General features: G+C 40.3%; 1 protein-coding gene and 1 long non-coding RNA gene across 12 annotated transcripts in view; one reads left to right on the forward strand and one right to left on the reverse strand.

Moving 5' to 3' along the window:
• The window catches only part of Epac (Exchange protein directly activated by cAMP), an 87,328-nt gene extending 73,465 nt beyond the window's left edge, over nucleotides 1–13,863 (forward strand). For all 6 annotated transcript variants that reach the window (XM_022848776.2, XM_022848780.2, XM_086972043.1 and 3 more), the window contains 11 exons: nucleotides 4,043–4,263; nucleotides 9,482–9,567; nucleotides 9,718–9,863; nucleotides 10,190–10,404; nucleotides 10,745–10,980; nucleotides 11,162–11,409; nucleotides 11,790–11,915; nucleotides 12,043–12,221; nucleotides 12,449–12,650; nucleotides 12,918–13,138; nucleotides 13,298–13,863. In XM_022848776.2, the coding sequence (XP_022704511.1) occupies nucleotides 4,043–4,263; nucleotides 9,482–9,567; nucleotides 9,718–9,863; nucleotides 10,190–10,404; nucleotides 10,745–10,980; nucleotides 11,162–11,409; nucleotides 11,790–11,915; nucleotides 12,043–12,221; nucleotides 12,449–12,650; nucleotides 12,918–13,138; nucleotides 13,298–13,370 (1,953 nt within the window). In that variant the 3' untranslated portion in view covers nucleotides 13,371–13,863. The remainder of the gene's footprint in view (nucleotides 1–4,042; nucleotides 4,264–9,481; nucleotides 9,568–9,717; nucleotides 9,864–10,189; nucleotides 10,405–10,744; nucleotides 10,981–11,161; nucleotides 11,410–11,789; nucleotides 11,916–12,042; nucleotides 12,222–12,448; nucleotides 12,651–12,917; nucleotides 13,139–13,297) is intronic.
• On the reverse strand, nucleotides 109–18,375 carry LOC111269306 (uncharacterized). Of its 6 annotated transcripts, none has more exons than XR_015314543.1 (5): nucleotides 14,803–18,371; nucleotides 14,566–14,675; nucleotides 13,910–14,134; nucleotides 13,403–13,533; nucleotides 12,006–12,189 (listed from the first exon to the last, which is right to left on the reverse strand). It is a non-coding gene; the product is annotated as an uncharacterized LOC111269306 (long non-coding RNA). The 6 variants fall into 6 exon arrangements; XR_002685710.2 differs by having other exon boundaries at nucleotides 13,910–14,675; nucleotides 14,803–14,953; nucleotides 16,053–17,743; XR_015314542.1 differs by lacking the exon at nucleotides 12,006–12,189 and adding an exon at nucleotides 109–792 and having other exon boundaries at nucleotides 13,910–14,675; nucleotides 14,803–18,374.
• Between the last annotated feature and the right edge of the window lie 1,507 nt (nucleotides 18,376–19,882).

Here is a 19,882-nt window from a genome sequence, read left to right on the forward strand (position 1 = left end):
GATTTCGTGGGTTTGTTCCGCCGTTCGTCACCGCCGAACGTTAACGCTGCGTTCTGGGCCTTCTAGCGCTAGTTTCACAGTAGGTTTTACTGCAAAGACGAGCAACTTACCGTTCATTCATGCTGTCCCCTATATATATGCAATTAGGATAACGTGTAGTTAAAGGAACTGGTACATCCGGTTCCGAGGACTGACCGTTGCCCCATAAATGCAAATTTGATAATATTTGTTTTATGCCATTCAGCTTCGTTATTATGCTACATGCTGTTATAGTCGCAAAAAGCGTTTTTTTTTCTTTGATATAATGGGATTAACAACAACTGCTATGTCAGTGTATGATTTCGTCTTGGGCATTTTGCTACCTTTTCAAAGCTACATTTTAGTATGTAGACTACCTATCAAAGCAGTGTTTGCGATTGACAACGGGTCTGTAGTTTCTTTTTTATTTTAGCTATTACATGGTAGTTTAAAAAGCCATAGCTTTGAATAGCGAACTGATTTACGGAGTACTGTTTCGGGTATTCTCTCTTATTCTGCTTCATTTTCGTCGATCTATTCTCCTGCCTCTTCCAGTTAAAACTTCGGTATTCCACACCAAAGCTTGCATGAACATCATAGTGTTAGGGCAGAACTTTTCTGCGGTTCGAGATTCCAGTCCGCTAGTTTGGTCCTCATCTCGCGGTCCTTTTTCGCTGCACATGATGGTTGTTTATTGGGAACGCATGCCGCCGATACCGAACCCGCCAGTACGTCCAAGAATTTTGCCGTGGTCTTCGTTCGTTATGGTGATTCCTAACACAACATTCGTACGCATTGGTAGTACAAATTGCGATCGAATAAATGAAGCTTTGCTTTTTTTCGTTCGTGGTTGTTCAGTATGACCACCTTTAGTATGTAATGTATTGAATCGTGAATGAATCTCTCAGACTATAAGTTGTGTCTTTTTATCGTTCAAGTTCCGCTAGCAGCACTGGTAATTTACCGTAAAAATTACCTAATGCACCGTCAATAGTTTTAATTGAGCAAAATAAACCAAGCCAATGGGCAGACGTTTTGCCAACACAACGCTCGGTATGTTTCGAATCTTTGTTGTGCATTAAAAGAAAAACCGTGGGTGAATCAGTATTCGTAGTTATAACTGCATCCATACGATCATTGATAATATTACGGACATGGGATAAATACGTTAGTGCGTCAATAGAGGTCTTCACAGCGTTTTTATTATACCCACACATTTGACAGTACATCGCTTCTATTAGCGCTATAATATAACATATACGTGTGAGACAATTTCTAAAGAAGTCAAACAATCACTTGTGAACTGTGGTCAGGAATATTTTGAAAGCGGGCCAAAATCAGCCCCCGTCATGTTCTAGTGGAACGTCTTTGCTCACTAAAATTAGAGGCAAGCAATGACGTAGGTTCGGAACCCGGCGTTGACACACTTCACTTCGTAAGGGAACCAGCCGTCTGAAGCAATGCTCAACGGCCGTACCGAATGTAAGAGCCAAAACATTTACTTAGTCTAGAAAAAAAAAAAAAAAAATAGATAAATCCCACCAGCTCTCAAGCCAAACGGCTTAACCAAATGAGCTGACAGCAAGAGTAGGTAATAGGCTGCCAAACCGTTTTCTGACCGACGAAATATTACAATACCAAGTTGTTTAGCACCTTACCCAAACGATTCTTGCTCGAACATCTTCCAGCCAATACCGATATGTCTATCTAGCCTATTGTTTGTAAACGTAAATAGAATAATTTTTTTATTTACAAAGGTGAACGTAAATGTAAACATCATTAATTCAGCTGGCACGAGTCCAGCGTAGTAAAGGCCGCAATGACTTTGAGGCCAAATATATTTTATACTTCGGCTGTTATTATGGAGCTGTCATCTCTTGTCGCTAGTTGTAGGCGGCAGATTGTTGACACCTTGAGTTGTTGTAATACCCTGTGTTTACTTGTTGTTGACACTGACATTGACGCTCCGTTACGCTTCGTCATCATGGCGGGTTCGCTTTAACTCAGCTGGTAGAAAACTATCCTGACCGTCAGCTGAGATGGGCTGATTATTGTCGGAATCGCGGATTGACTTCTCCTGCTGTGAATTCTCGATGCGGAAGTCGCACTGCTGGCATCAGATCTACGTTTTCTCATTTCTTTCCGTTTGTTTTCAGCCGGCTCGTTTACGGCGAGTCGTTGAATCGATGTAATCCTTTGTCATCGTAAAATGTCTATGTTTGCTCTATTAGCGTCGTTATCGCTCCTGAATTTCACCTTCGTTTTCATTTGATACCTCTCTAACTACGCCGCGCTAGCGAAGGTAACTATACAGGCATGTCATAATCCTCATCTAGCTACATCTGCGTACATATTGCATAATGGAACATCTACTGATTCGATGTCTTTATAATAACATCTAAGGCGATTTCACACGATCGTCTCGGTAGATGTTTAACGAAACCCGTGTAGATCAATTTCACCTTATGATAGCTTTACTTTTGACTGACCAGGAACGCTGGAAGGTTTCCATTAGATATTGTTACCTCCTTATACTGCATGATTTTAAGCCTAAACGAATCATGAATAAAGCCCATTATGTCAACTATTGCCTCGGTAATAATTAACAAGTATATATGGTTGTATATGGCGACATATGAATATATGTCAATATATATAGAAAATTCTCTATGACCCTACATAATATATAAGCACTCTCACGGTGTTGATTTTCTCGTTGCTTCAATAGATACGACTAACATATTGTGGCTACTATTCAGTCAGTCGTTGTGCTATATCCATCACTGGTGTACATGATCGACGCTCAGTGCATCATTGTTATGTACGGTTTTTGTTCATGATCGTGACCGAGTAATTACCGTTTGTTTCAATAAAGGATGTCAGAGGGGGCCGTTGCCAACACTTCCGCTCACATTGGACTAGCTGGGCATTTCGATTTCAATGACGATCGACGGATGAGAGCTATTTGACTGCCTCCTACTTGTGAACGCACGCTTAAAGATTAGAAGCAAACGCTGACACGGATCTGTTTTTTGCTCAGAGGTTATTTAGCAAGCCAAATGGGAAATAATAACTATTATAAATGACGAGAGCGATCTGGGAGCACCTAAAATTTGACGACGTGCAACATCTTTTTTCGTTCGATCAGTGGATTTTTTCTTCTATAATATGATTACATTTGAAACTCAAAGATCGATACGTTTTAGCGTCGTCATTGATCGGGACCTTGTGTTGGTTATTTGCTTTACAACCGTAGCTAGATACCATTAGGGAGTCGGCGGATCGGGTCGGGTAACTTCGTGCTTCCGCAATACAGTTGACATAAGCAGGGAAACTTGAAATTGTAATTATTTCAATCTCAAGGTTAGAGAAATATTGATTATAATGTCGAATCGATAGTTATTCCTCGTTTACAATCAATCTACTTTGTCGACGTTTATGATCAATTGTGTACATCAAGGATATACTATGCGTCCTTTGTATTTATAAAATACAGCGTACAGGTAGCTTGTGCATTACCTTGTGTTATATTAAGGAAATATAATGATGTTATTACTGTTTCCTTTTCATGGTTGTCCTTAAATGAGTAAGGGAGCACCTCATCGATGAAAAGGTCGTTGCTGTATAACTATTTTTACCTCCTTCTCAGTCGGTACAGCATTTACTAGATTTTAAATATATGTAACTTTGACCTCAAGTTTAAGTTTCGTAAACCAAGTCCACGGTTGATTTGTACAGTGGACAACTCAGTGAACTATTTTCTCGCTCCTCTGTAAAGTCTGCAAAATTCGATTTGTTTTTCAGGCAGTTCACTTGTAGTTTTGGATCTGTGAGCGGAACAAAACTGCTTTCTACTACAGACTGAATAACATTCAAAACATTTCTACAACTAACTAATTATTGAATCTGAAATGTAAAACGTACTTAGTTAACGTAAGTATTTAGTAACATATTTAGATACAAACAATTATTAACTCCTTGTCCTATGCCGATTCCTTGTTTGCTTTCTTATGTTTTCTTAAAGGATGTTGAGGCAAACACAGTGCGCCTGAAAGAGCATGGCCAGGATGTATTGGTCCTGCAGAAAACAAGCCCACAAAATCAGGAGGTCCAAACAGGATCCCCGATTGGTACCGGCCCTGCAGCCATCAGCAACCAAACGCAGGCAGGACCCAACGGGCAACAGGCCAATAACGCACTGGCTAACAACCGGAACAACGCCATTTACAATGCGTCGCACTACAAGTAAGACATTCGTGTTCATATATTCACCTGTAGTAGCTATGCTATTATATTTGATGAATCTATTAGGGTTCCTAAGCGTCACCCAAATGTCAGCAGGCTGCCGATTTAACTAGAAACGCAGCAGAATTGAATGCGAAAAATGTTCCAGAGATTAGTTAATTCATTCATTGTGCGACTTTATGCAAAATCTAGTGTTATTTTGCGATATATTTTTTCGCAGGTATGTCAGACGTCGCCGAGCCAATGGCAGATCATTATACAACAATTCTGCAGCAATAAATGAACGCGTTCTTCGGCCTTTATTTAGGCTCTTATACATTTTTCTTACACACGTTTTTATAGGCAGGCGCAGGTCCTAACGGGAACTAACAGCTCGTCGGCTACGTTTTTCCCTCCTTCGAACCTGGTTCCATCTTGAAATGGCAGCTAGCTCCTTCAAAATTCATTGCTTCTTCTGCAGCCGACATTTCGACCAGAGACTAACCATTTAGTTTCCTAGGTGTAACCTTATTTACTAATTACAGATCCTATCTAGACGATAGGCGCCTGTCGTGTCCTATATCGTACAGATAAGTAACCTCCCTGGTGTAGCACTCAGGTATACCTTTACTTCACGGCTCGAAGTTCTCAGTCTTTGCTTGGCCTCACTTCGAAGTCGGCCTCATTTAACTGAGCTACTATCGTAAACTTGTCTTTGCTCTTTGACGTTTAATATTATTTATAGAACTTTTTTATTAATTGCTATTGTTCGATTGGCGGACCGCTGGATAGCAAGAGTTGACTGTGCTGGCAAAGTTTTTGACAATTTCCCCTTTTCCCCATTGGGATGGCGCACGTGGCCGTGGACACGAGTGACAACCGGAAAAATTTTGCCATTGCACCTCGCTGTCGTGGCGTTCGCTGTTGCTTTAACTGCCGGGTTGAATGATGTTCATCTTCCAGCCCCCCGTGCGTCGCTGTGGGGAGTTTGTCGTTTGCTCGCCCGCTCATTCCGTGTCTTCTATACACACGCCGCGCTATCGGGGCGGCAATTGCGTCGATGATTAGGCTAAAGGTAGAGGCAACACTCAATAAACGTACGCAATTTTCTCGTACAGTGATACATTACGCCAAAAAGTAAACAGTCTTCATTTTTATCGTATATCAGCTTATCAGGACATCATTGGCAGGTTGTTCTACGCGGTCCCGACGCGCACTTCGCCTTTCATAGATATCACAGAGGTCCTACAAATGACGGAATAACAAGCTGACATCTCAGAAAGCAATGCAATTCAATGTCCCCCAACCAATTTTATTATTCAGTTTCTGTCACTGTTTCAGGAAATAATAATATGACATCTTTATTGAACTTATGCTAGAGTCTCTTTATAATTTAATAGTAGCGATTAAGTGGTAAACTTTTGCGCGGACCTCTCACACCGTACGTTGACACGGACGACATCCTAATTAAGCACTAATCTTGTCAATTGTTTGTTTTGCACGTTCTTTCCGCCACCGTCGCTGTCAACAGCATCAACAACAGCAGCGCTTCAAGTGAAATCTTATAATGAACTTTTCTGCCTCTATACAAGGCAGGCAACGACGGTAAACAAACAATGTAACGTCATAAACCGCATTACTTCTGACTGGGTTGAACCGACTGTACAGTAGTACATATACTTTAAGCACTATACATGCACACTAGCCAAACGGCGTCAAGCTACAGTTACTAGCACCAAAGCTGCGGTAAGAACTCGCTGACGGGTGCGTTGGCTGCAGCTGGTAAATGGAACGAAAGAATTTTGCTTGAAACTAAGTTTAAACTATTAGGGTTACTCCGTGTTTGCTATGATTATTGCCAGTAACTCCGGTTAGTTCCTATCCTTTGGCTTTCTAATTATTATCATTATGATGAGTTTCATAGAGAACAACAACAACTAAATCAGCCAGACAAGTACGTAGGTTATTGTTATGAATCGTTTAATGATCAACGGTTAACACATCAACGAGAATGGCTAACACTGGGGTACCTGTGTAATGTGTACGTAATGATGAAGGTGTGCAGTTAGGAGGAGCGATATGAGCTTTGTTGTCGCCGGCTCTGCGTAAACGCTATGTGGGATATTTTCTAGTACGCCTTGCTGTTGGCCCGTTGCTTCACGGCATTCACGATCTGCTGTTTTAGCGTCGACATTATACGACAAATACGTATATGTCGAAAATGCAAGACATCATCACTGGATGTTGCATTGGGACCATACTAGTTTTTCATGCTCTTGACCCGGATTAACCTCAGACTGTTAACGTCGTCCTTCCTTGCCGGTATCTGTATGTATGCCGTCGTGTAGCATCTACCGTGTACCTACACGTGACGGGTTTCCGCATCGCGTTTCGGATCTCGTCGTGAACTTGTCACTTTTAGCTGCCCTGGACGTGTCCCCAATGGAAGGGGATTTCATATTTGCTTACTGACTTGGATAGCAGTGGACACTCAAGCAACAGGAACTACCCTCTACACTTTCAATTCGCCCGCGTGTGACGCATAGTAGTAAAGGAAGAAGTGGGATTTTTTTCAAAGGAAAATAGTAGCAAGGAAAGAACTGCGTGTAACAATCGATTTCACGAACAATATCAAACAAGGAACAAAAGAGCAAAGAGACCGACTTCAGCTCGGTCCATCGATTCTATATCCTCGACCCACATGAGCGTGCGGCGAAAGAACGCCTTGGCGGCAATGATTGTTGATTTCGATTGAGGGAGGCCAGAAGTGACTACATGCAAATGCCGCTGATTGCTGCCAGTATTTAAAAGAAAAAAAGACCAACATTTAAACGCAAGAGTTAGTTTTTGGCGACACTAGCGTAGAACTCATGGCATCTTCTAATCGGCTGCAAAACATTTGTAGTTAGCTGCCACCTTCCCGCTGTCGTTGTCCACTCTTGCCATGTGGCCTGTAACGAAGTTTTTCGAAGTTTCGTGGAAACTTCGCGTCGGCGCTCACATAGAACTGAAAGCAAATCGATCTCAGCGCCGATGTATATTTTCATCATTTTCTTTGCTTTATCGCTGTGTCAGACAAATCAATTGTGACACCAAATGGAACTACGGACGAACGAAAGCGACATTAACGCAAATTGACGGAATAATTACAAGTTAACAGATAATTTGAATCATCGACTGAATCTTTCTGTCGTCTTTCGCAGTGAAATCTTTTTCTTTTGTTCGCCAAGGCGTCACACTTTAGCAAAAAGATCTAACGCCGAGTGGCCAGTAAAAGGAAGTCAGATCAGCAGTAACCATCTTTTAGAGAAACTCGTATGAACGTTATCTAAGATAGAACGCCGCAATTATCATCATTTCGGCTACAATGGTAGTCTACAACTTCAGCAGGCCATCCGTCAACGAGAACTGAAATCAACAGGCGCGAAATTTGTTGCGAGATAAGACGAAGTGGTGCATGAAAATTTACTGGAAATCTTAACACAAAAAACAATATCGAAAATTGCGCTTTACTTGATAACGGGTGCGTTAACGGAAGTTGCAAAGCAAATGTGATCCGTTATAATGAAAGACGAGAGTGAGCTAAGGGCGCCAGATAGAAACCATAGATATAATAACAGACAACTTAGCTATTGGGAATTATGACTTCTTACACTGGTTGCGTGAAGGGAGTAAATAGGAAAAATCAGTTGTCTGTGAAGTAAAAAAAGCAGAGAAATACGAAGTATTTTTGACATGGCGCTAAGTGTGACAACTGAAATCGTCTTGATCAAACAGCGGTTTCGACTTTGCTTGTTAGTTCCCGGGACAGGTACAAGCAACAGCCGAAGATGAAGTAAGATGATTTCTAGTAAAACATCGTTACGAAGATGCGGGAATAACTATGATCGTTAACTTTGCATCATGTTTAATAGATTTGTACATTTTCTAACAATATGTCCGGTATGTCATTTTGTGTTATGGGTAAAGTTCGGGGCTGCTAGCTCAGAGATCAGTTACTTGGACGAGCCATTATGAGTTGTCCCAAACGATTTGTTGCTTCCTTTCAAAGCAAGCCGGAAATTGAATAAACGATTTTAGTCATGCATTACTGGACAATCATAAAGTTGTCACCTTTGTATGCTTCAGCATCGACTACTGTTAAATTACCATCATCACATTCTTATTTAGATATTATTTATATATCTAATATTTTTTTGGATCAATATTATTTAGACAATGACTCCATCCTTAATTTACTCCTTTTTTATAAAAAAAAAAAGCGTCTGTATCTAGACCGGGTTCAGAAGCCAACATGAATGTGGATAGGTCTGGTAATATTAAAGCTTATGGTGGCCTTCGTACACGTGACAGGAATAAACATGCTTGACTAAAACCATCGCAGAATTGATTTTCAGTGAAGTCCTTTCAAGCCATCTTGTCATGATGTAACACGGGCATAGCCTACTTGCGTGATGTGCCGCGCTGTTATGGCCTTCATAGTCCTTCTATTAGTTGGTCGATGTTGCTGCTATTATTGCTGGATCTAGTCGTCATTTTTCTCTCCCGATATACAGCGTAGCGAACAAATATCTACAGTGGTATGACTAGCCATGGTTTTAGAGGCATTGACTGACGATGTAACTGACAAGAAAGTACCTGAGCAGAGTTCGGACGGTGGCGACATGATAAATGGGGCAGGGGGAACGACAAGGACCGATACACGTAACGTTCGTGTGAAAAAAAAAAAAGATAATCCACTAGGTTAACGTCGTCCATGATCGTGTTGCGGTACAAACGTCGTAAACGAAAAACAGGATGACGGCAGCATTTAATTAGAGTAAATTCAATTCCTTTGACTGAATCCCAATGTACTTTCGGTTATTCGAATGACGATTATTGGCGACAACTTATTGTTTTAAATTATTTATTTGTTACTATAATTGTTTTTCATTCTAGTACGGTGATGGGCCCCTGAATGTATGAGCAATAAAGCGTTCTTATCCAACCAGTCATATGTGAAGTCTCACACATTCGCGATGTACTGCCAACATATTTAAGTATTTCATCAATAAAGAAGATCTAATACATATTATATTAAGATCCGGAAGAAGATCGACTTACGTTAGAGGCTAGACTTATTTCGCTTTGCGTTTTTGTCATTTTCTTTAGAAGGTCCACTAGACATTTCAGTATAAAAAACGCAGAGAGAATGATAATTTTAATTCCGTAGAACTCATACTTAGAGTCACCCTTACAGGTACACGGTTATGGCCGGTACACCCCAGAAAATGCTGGAACACCTCCTTGAGACGCGTATCGGTGAGCGTGGCGACGAACATCAAGGTAAAAAAAGACATTACATATTTCCACAGAGGATAGGTATCTCGTCGAAATATTTCGGATCTTTTAAACTCATTTTACGTATTTCCGTAATTTGTATATAATATGTTTAATCTACTTTTGTTGTGATTTTATCGATACTATCATTTACAGTGCTTTGGTCTCTAGGAGGCAGTACAACTGGCGCAGACTCGTTCCTTGAAGATTTTCTACTCACCCACGTCATTTTCATGCCGTCGCATGAACTTTGCCCTGAACTTATGAAACATTACAGACTTGACTCAGTGAATCAACGACAGGTATTCTACCATTTATATATAAATAACATTTAACTGTCCAACAATATGTCCTCAAATATCTGTCTAGATCGCAATGTCTATAATGAAGATCACTTGTCTACGAACTGCATTCGATGAACACTGCTCTAGAAAATTAAGTTTTTTCCAGTTTCGCCTGCCAAGTCGTTAAACAAAGTAATCTCGCTTGAGTTAGCAGAACATATTTCGTTAATTTTCAGCGCTAACCCTTGCTGGAAAGTAATTCATCGGTATATTCGTAGTTCTTTTGTCATTTTGTGCTAAATGCTAGACACGCACTTACTTCACCGGCCGTTTTCTGTTTTTAGGATCGTGAGTTTATTCTGTCATCAAAACGCCGCGTTGTCCACTTTACAGCAGCGTGGGCTGGGGTCGTGCGAGAGCCATTCTATCAGGACCCTGTTGTTCAGGGCTTTCTCGAGGAACTGTCTGGGGCTATTGAAGAAGACCAGATTCGGTACCCCGGACACTATCTCATCGACCAAAAGGCTATCGTGCAACGACTATTCGATATCGTCAACAAGTAAGTTAAGCAAGCGGTTTAAAATGTTTCCATAAACCGAAATTTAAGGAGTTAATTTTTTTGCCTGAGGAAAAATGCTCGCCTTCTTCAAAGGTCAAATGAATTTTATGCGTATGATTATGTAAACATCCGGACCACCTAGGGTTGATTCGACATTAAACGTAGTTGTGTGATGGACAAAAAACGAAGGTAGCTACAGGTAAGCCACCGTCATCCTTATAGAAAAGAGTTTACTTGCAACGACTATCAATTTTTTGTAAATAGCAAAGAGTGGGTACCAGTTTGTCGATTACTCACGTCATCTATATGCACGCTTTGTGTGTGCTGCGACATACTTAAGGTATCGCACGGATCCGAGCCAGACAAGTGGCCAGAAGTGGAAGGTGGACGCTTACGGTCAAATTCGGCACCTTTCGTCGGGAAGTACTACAACCGATGATACCCCAACCGGTCCGAATGGGTCCGGTAGCACTCAGGCCAACAACTCGAACAGTGGGGTGGGCAACAGTACTTCAGGAGGCAACGGAGCACTGCACGATCTACAAAACATACGACCCTTCAAAGAAAATGATGAAAGTAAGTTCTTCACTTGGTATGTTGTGCTGTTTGTGTTGAACATTTTACTTGTGAGTAATTTGCCGCGATTTCGCATGTTAGCAAGAATTTTCCGCCCGTCGATAACTTCTGTTCAGAGCCTTACTGAGATCTAATAAATTATGCTTATGTTATTGTTTGTTTGTGATTAATTGCATTCTAGTTATTTTTCGAGTATATTGTGCAGATCATACGTACGTGACGCTAAAAACACCCATAATCGCGACAGCTGACCAAATTAAACGTTCAGCTACCGAGAAAACAACTATGCCAGCTGACGAAACGATTCTCGTCGAGGTGAAGAGTACAGGTGAACGGTTGCCTTTCAACGAAGCCGAAGTATCCGTTGCCACCGGACTATCGATAAATGGACGACTCTTCATTGTGCCCATTGAGCACCTCGATTCACTTGTAAGTTACTTCAGCTGTTTTCTAGACTCGTATAAACTGATCCGTAGGATCTTTTCGACTCCTCCGACGACAAAAATAAGCAGGACAGCAGCTTAACTGAGAAAAGGACTGTATCGGAAAAAGGAGCCCTTAGTTTAAATAAAGGTCCCTTATTGCTGCTACTAGGTAATTGAACTCTCTGCTCAGTATTGCCATTATTGATTACTTGTAGAAATCTGTCGACTAATGTACCGTGTAAAAATAGATTAACGATGTAGGCGTCAGACGGCACTTGAATGGCCATATAGGACCAGTTGGTTGTGATTACGTTGCTGCAGAACTGAACTAAACTTGTATAATTTAATATGACATGCATAATTATTTATTTTACTTCTAAACAGACACCAGTCGCAGAGCAGAACCCATTTGTAGACGGGACGGCAAATATCTTGGAGTCACTGAGTTCTCAAGATATCGCCTACCATATGGCCGTTTATGAATGGAAGCTTTTCACTACTGTCCACGAGGTAAGTAAGTCTTAAGTAAGAAATGATTATTGCATAATAATGTCGTTCTTCTGCTTGGCAAGTCTCGCGTAGATGTAATAAGTAAACACATTTATAATAACTTGACGTTTATTTTCTACTTTTTTAGTATGAACTAATCTATCAAGTGTTTGGTAGAAACCAGTTTCGGCGAGGCATGTCCAATCTAGACATGTTCCAACGAAGATTTAACATAGTTCAATTCTGGGTCGTAACGGAGATGTGTCAAGCCAATTCCCTTTCGAGAAGAGTACAGCTGTTAAAGAAGTTCATCAAGATTGCCCAACAGTAAGTGATCAACTTTGCATGATGAACGTGCTACGATAATCTTTTAGATCTAAATTATAGTAATAATAATTTGATCTAACATCCCCTAGAAACAAATCGGAGAGTATAACGATAGAAACAGACTAGGAACACCGAACATGAAATGCTTGTGTGTAAATCTTCGCATAGAATGCGTTAACTAGGACCGTCATAAAAGCATCCGGATCTAAATATTAATTTGTTATTAGCTGTCGCGAGTACCAAAACCTGAATTCGTTGTTCGCAATCGTTATGGGTTTGGGTAATCAGGCGGTTTCCCGCCTCAGCCAGACGTGGGAGCGTCTTCCATCTAAGCTACGCCGCACATTTGAAGATCTCGAAAACTTAATCGATCCTTCACGGAACCACAAACGATATCGCTCTGCCGTGGCAAAGCTTCAGCCACCACTGGTGAGTCGTTTTTTGATAGATCTCAGCTTCGTGAAATTTTCGGATGCATCACATTTTCAGAATATTAAAGAAGTTGTAAAACTATTGGAACTAATCTCGTTTCGACATGTCGCTAAATACCGCTCGTAGATATGCGTATGTGAAATACTTTACAGAGTCGTTGTATTATACGCTTTCGTCATACTCCTGCACGCGTTATCATTATGAAATCTGTACTGTTATACTCAACTCCAGTTGATATGATCCCTCCTATAAATTCCCTTGCAGATTCCCTTTATGCCGCTACTGCTAAAGGATATGACGTTCTGCCATCTGGGGAACAAGACATATATCGACGGGTTGGTGAATTTCGAGAAAATGCACATGATTGGTCAGACGCTTCGACATTTGCGGTACGCGAGAAGCCAGCGGCTGGGGATCGAGCATCCGCACCCGCAGGCTGCCTCGAAAACCGCTAATCACAATGATGTCGTAGCTGACTACGTACGGTAAGTAGCTTTATGAAGACAACAATATGCAGTAGACGAATCAATGAGCGGATCAACTGACATTTTTTTTTTTTTTACATAATAAAATCAGAAGTCATGAATCGCGCCGACCTAGAATTGCATTCAGTAAATCGATCCTCCGTGAATCTCCTGTTGCAGCAATTTGAAAGTGATCGACAATCAGAGGACCCTATCAAAATTGTCAAATATTCTCGAACCAAGAAGACCGTAAAGAGTTCCAGGAAGCTATCGTCACTCACATACCAGTTCTCACAGATTCATATCTTCCTCATTCTGATCATCATCATCATCATCATCATCATCACCATCGTCGTCGTCGAAGCCAATCATCAATCGGACAGCTGAGGTTGCGCGACGCAGACCTTGCCGCTGTACTGCATCAAACAACCATATGTAAACAATCACCAGTCAAATCGATTTACCCAAAAATTAACTCCTGATTTATGCCAACATGCCGCATAACATTGTAGAGAAAAGAACCATGCTATGTATTAATAGCCGCTTCGAAATTACCACTCCTCCAGTGTCGTCTATGTATTGAACGAACGACTAAGCACCATCGGCCAAACGAGATCAATTTTGGCTTCATCATTACTTATACCATCCTAGCGAATAACAAATCGTTAAGATACTATAGTTATTACATTATATATATATATATATATATATATTGAATATGTAATAAATTCCCAAAATAACGCTTATTACTATATTCTCATCATTAGCAGCAATGTATTCTAGTATACGTACATGGAAGCGCTCATACAACAGATAATGCGAAGTCTGCATGCCACCTGGTGAGTTATTCGCGAAACTTTTGATCGTCACTGACAAATAAATGCCATTGGGTTCGAGTGAATGAGGTAACCACATAGTCGATATCGAGTCGTTCCTTTGTGATTCATAGTTTTAACGTGTGGCCGATGGCTGATCCATGCCATGATTCGTTTCCGTGACATTTCTGTTGCAGTTTTGCTGATCATAGCAATCAATACGTGCTCGCATAATAGATAATGAGAACACAATAATATATCTCGATCGATATTTTCAAGTATGCAAAAGGTGACAATGTTTGAATAAATATTATAACGCTGGTGGATGACACCAATTGGGGGATGTACACATATATAATGATAACAAGGAGGATATCGAAAGAGTTTACAGAGATTGTGAAACAACCATCGTCACGACCATTATATATTCATAGCAACATACAACCAAATAAAGGTTGTCAGCTCTTGTTGACTTTTGAAGAAGGGGAAACTGTATTACTGTGTTTGATACTACAGAGCCTGGCTTTCTTTTTTTTTTCTTGTTTTTTTTTTTCTTTTTTATATTGTAGAAAATCAATGTCTCGTCGTTTCTCGAACTGAAGGAGATCTTCACATTTATGTGTATGTACATACTCAGCGGCAATCCTTTTCATTGTTAGCTCCATGTGAATCTCTTCGTGGGTATACACTCGGTATGTTGGGTCATGTTCGTACGATCGCGTACACAATACGTAAATATTTCTCTGAAACACATGAATACAGACTACAGCATACATATCGGCATGGACTATGCTAGGCCTATATATATATATATAATTGTTAAGCGTTACATAGATATATAGGATGTGCAAGAGATTACGGTACACTCACTCTCAGAGTAAAGCAGTCCGGTTGTCTCTGTATTTATAGCTGCGAGGGACCCACCCAATCGTCGCATGTATATCGGTTAGAGATGGATCAAGCCAAGAATAAAGTACAGGAAAAAGCAGCAAGGGTCTTTTCCTATCAGGGCCACAAACAGCTGACGAAGCAAACAAGAAACAAAATTGTGTGCAGTTTACTAGATTATGCGGTATTGGCAAGCTGTCGTCAATTAGTCAATCACTGTACGTAAACCTAACTTGGTAAACTCGACTAATTAAAGTGGCCTCGGAAAAACAGGTACTTAACAAATAACATATCGTTAGTGTAATACATCTATAAAAATAAGGTTTATAATAAGGAGAAGGAACAGCAGAAGGAAAAGTGCTTGAAACACGCATTATGCAATTTCTATTTGCAAATTGTTGTTTTTATATTCGCAGCTGTTGCCATAAATTATGCTGTCCTGAACGCGCGGAGCCTGTAAATAAAATTATCCGAATCAATACCAATTTACAAGTAGCGACATTATTAGAAACTCCTAGTGATTTTTACATCTCCAGCCGAAAGGTTTTGATCTCACGGGTACCTCGGCAACCTCGCATGATATTCAGCCCATAGGGCAAAGTGTTGCCCCAAAGCCAAACGTCAGTAGACACATAACTACAAATGCCACCTGAAGTCAGTCCTATACGCACGTCGTATGTCGTTAACTAACAACAATACCTATGATACATGGAATTAATTAAAACCTAGAGTAAGTTGCTAAAGCAAAGCTGTGCTTACAATATGACATACTCATGGTTGAGAACAAGAGAGCGGCAGAGATAAGCAGACTTAACGAGTAACAAGTGGCGTTTAGGTGCGGTGTTAGTATGCCATCGTTTCACGAAAAGCCAGTTGTTGACGAACGAATTGACAAGGTCAAGCAGTCGATCAAAGCAAATAGAATAGAATGAGAAAATGAAAAAAATGATGCGTGAAAAAGCACCGCAGAAATCTTGTAGATGATGACTTTTCCATCGATCTTCGCTAAGTCAAGCCAATAATACGTTCCCACTAACGCAATTAATGTTTGGGAACGATCGTTTCCCATGTATCGGACATGAGTAGTGCTGCGAAAGTTATCTGAATCTCCCAATTAGACAGCAAGTCATAGCCGCTTGTGATTTTCTTGGCCCATGGAAACTCAACTAGTGTAGATTGGCTGACGTAGGTGAAAAATGAAAAGAGGAAACAAATGTGTTGGCTCGACTTACCGCTGCTCGGAAACCATCTCTACGGATCACGTTCAGCCAGCAATTAAAACGAAGAAAATCAATAGCTGCTTGTTGTTGTAATAAGCAATGTACTACCCACTTAAGATAGCCATTACTAGGAAAACCAGGCCCGAATTGTCCGTAGTTGTCGATCGGTTCCACGATGAGTACGTGAGTGCACAAGATATTGTTGGCAAATAGTAATAAACGATGAATATCATTATGATATGAGCTGCGACGTGTTATAGACGCAGATTCATTTGCACCCGATATATACACAAATACAACGACCATTCGTCTATATGATGACTTGTCATTTAGCTATCTCGTCCCACTCAACTTCGAATCATTAGACTCATCGTGTCGTTGATAACGGTGGGACGGTCCATTGCTACTACGACTATTGCTACTCAGCTATCGTACTATTTGTATGTTGTACTGTAACGCACTAGATTGGAGTACTAACCATCTTTATATATATATACATGAATATTGTCGACAATCCGCTCTGACATTTTATCATTACTAGGCCTTGTTACTACAACAGCAAACACTGGCCGTACCGCGCAGTGCCGTAGAGAGATGCAACAAACTGATCCGCGATAATTTCTATTGCAAGTTAATTACGACGACGACGACGACGACGACGACGACGACGATGTGTAATACATACGCATTACGTGCAAGATAAACACAAAATATGAACTGTCATTTATAACATCCGGATGCGTAAACAGCACAGATGTTGAAACTATTGATCAACCATTAATCGAACGCACTGCTCCATGTTGTACCTCTCCGTATCGATGTTTCTATTTAGCCGGCCTTCACTTTCGAGAGCGGAGTAAATGTATTGATATTCCCTAGACAAGTGTTGAACGTATATTGATCGGAGCGGATTTGGATGGTATGTATTTGAATTCCTTAGACAAAGAACTTCATTAAAAGTATTCGAAAATGTGAACTTTAAATTAACAAGCGATGTGTAACATTCTTCGGAACGCATAATTGCAAGCTTCAAAAAACCAATGAATGTGCGCGAACTCTTCTTTACTCTCGGATATAATCCGACATTTTGGAGGTGCCAGGCACGTCCAGTATCAATGAATTACTGTATGAAAGGCTACTTGTTCAAAGCGAAACAGGCATCTATCTGATCCAAAGTCTGCAGGCCTACCTATAGATCCCTTCACTACCCACTGAGTGCATATGCCTCGTAGTCTTGGCTAAAAAACAAATACACATAAAATCAAAATAAAATGTTCAACGTACGTAAAAACACAAACATAATAAACGTCATTGCTGTTAAGTCTAATAAAATCGGCTGTTTTCTTCACTAAGAAAGAAATATCACTTTACAATAAGGCAGTACTCGAGCATATAGCTTTTGGTTATGTTGTAAAAATAGCCCTTATTAATCACTGCCTACGCGTTTTGCTATGTCGGGCTTATTGTCATTAGAAATTCATCTATACCTTTCCTCTATGTTTGCAAAAAATAAATCAGTTATTATGTCTTCTATACTCCGTTATGGATACTGTGCTCACTACATACATCTAGCTTGTTTGATAGTTGCCCATGAGATGTCCTATGAGAGAGAGTCCTAGTAATTTAGTTACATAAATAAACATTATTACATGATGCAAAACACAGATATCACAGTGGATTTCGTCTTTATTTTGTGATGTGATACTTCACATTAGTGTTAGAGCCTGGTGCATCGTTCAATATTATACTAATTATCGCGTGCCTGCCTATAATCGATTCACAGTAAGTTTATTCTATGTAATTTCTATAGCTTTGTGACTGATATATGGCTAATTGAAACGACAGCTAGAGACAACACAATGTAGCATAGAAAATCTATTAAGATTGTAGTTCAGTAAAGAAAAAAATCGAAAATCAATTACCTAATTTTGTGGGGCAAAAAAATTACTTACGCTACTGCAATTCGAATAAAAGCCACCGATTACAAAGTCAGACCCTATCTTTCACATCATCCGGGCAGTCGTTTGCGTTAAGGCAGAAACAGTGCGTTTCGAGAGATTAGCTGCTACCGCCAGATGACATTAGAGTCAATGCTGGGGTTCAATTAGTTAGGTTCAAGGTTAGTTATTGACAGTTGGGGTCAGCTCCATCGCGGCTATATAATCATCATAGTTGGTCTAATCTAAAAAACTGGTGCCTTCCTAGCTAGTGGCACTACAAACTGTAAAACGTTCTATAACTAGCTGTTGTCTAAAGAACATCAAGCTGACGGTGGTATTTAGGCTAAATCGTAAAACTTTGGAAATAGTAGTTCGTTATAATGGTACGACTAAAGTCAATGCGATACAATTAACTGAGACTAATATTATGTGTAGGTCGTGAAAACTGCATGACTAGATAGACTGCATGAAAGATGCATGACTAGCTTCAAGCACTACCCGATGGGAATTTGTGTGTGTTGACCAATCGGCGCACGAAGGTTTTCGTTTCCGTTGCTTACATGCGAATTTAGCCTATGGTTGAACTCTCACCTGCACATTTGAAGTGCCATGGGTTTGTTTTGTGTGCTCAGGACGCACGAGATCGGGTCCACGAATGCGACGCGCTGATTTGCAAGCTTGAGGGGCAAACAGGGTTAATTAGTTGATAAATTTCAATTCCCAATACCCTACTATTTATTTATTCTAATACGATCACAAGAAAAAAGTGGTTGAAGTGGTTTTGTCACTTTTCTCAAACCGATTCATTTCAATGTTTACTAACATACATCATTTCTTCAATTGAATATCGACTTACTTCATATGGCTAGGAGTTTTAGAAGCTGATCCCACCAGGATCGGTTTGCTCCTGCAGAGAGTGTGTCAGGCCAATTCATCGTATTATTTTCAATAACAAATAAGGTTTTTGGACGGAGTGACTTGAACTCGGGATGTCCGTATACAGCATTTTCTATAATCGTTTTTCATCGTCGAAAGCCACTATGACCTCTCGGTGATCACTAGCGCCAATGTCTCTCAGTAACACGCGCACGCGAACGTCCAACAGAGGTCCATATTTGGCTCAACACAAAAAAGTGTAGTCATATTAGGAATATGAACATTACTGATGTATAAACCAAGACCCTACACAAACACTGCGCTGCTTTCTACACTAATCGTTTTCTTCCTTATTCTGTACTCTTCAATTTCCACGTAAAATGTATTACAGCAGTGAAAAATATATCCACAAAAGATCTGGAACACTGCTGAGCAAGCAAGCAAGCAGTCAAACCACAAGTGCAACACCAGTCGCTGTGTGATTTACCCAATAGACTTTTCACACCGTCGTTGTTCCCGACGAATCTGTACAACAGAAAAGAACCATTTCGACCGGAAGCAGCTGTCCATTAAATCCAAGGCACGCATCGCACCTTCTTTCATCTTTGCGCTATTCGAACTTGTCAACAAGCATATGCCGGCGAAAAAGTTTATTGGCCAGACGACTCAGCGTTGGCTGCTCACTATGGCCGAGTGTGTAGCAATAAAACAGTAAATCCATTTTATTCACGGTTTGTTTACACAATTTTTTCGGAAATTTTGCGTACTAAATTGAACTGTTGTTGCTGTTTAGCCATTGCGAGGAGGACATTAAGCGTTACGTTTGATGTATTTACGTTACGTGACGCTCACTATAGTTAGCCAATTAGTCTTACTGATAGCATATCTTATTCGGTTCGAATAAACATTTCTAATGAGTGATGAACGTAGGTAAGATCTAGCAGCATTCATTAAATAAACTAACATATAATAATAATAATAACGAGGAATATAGTAGCTAAAAAAACGGCAAATCATTTTCTGCAC

This window comes from Varroa jacobsoni, unplaced genomic scaffold (genome assembly GCF_002532875.2).
Source record: "Varroa jacobsoni isolate VJ856 unplaced genomic scaffold, vjacob_1.0 scaffold_1376, whole genome shotgun sequence".
NCBI classification, from domain to species: domain Eukaryota; kingdom Metazoa; phylum Arthropoda; class Arachnida; order Mesostigmata; family Varroidae; genus Varroa; species Varroa jacobsoni.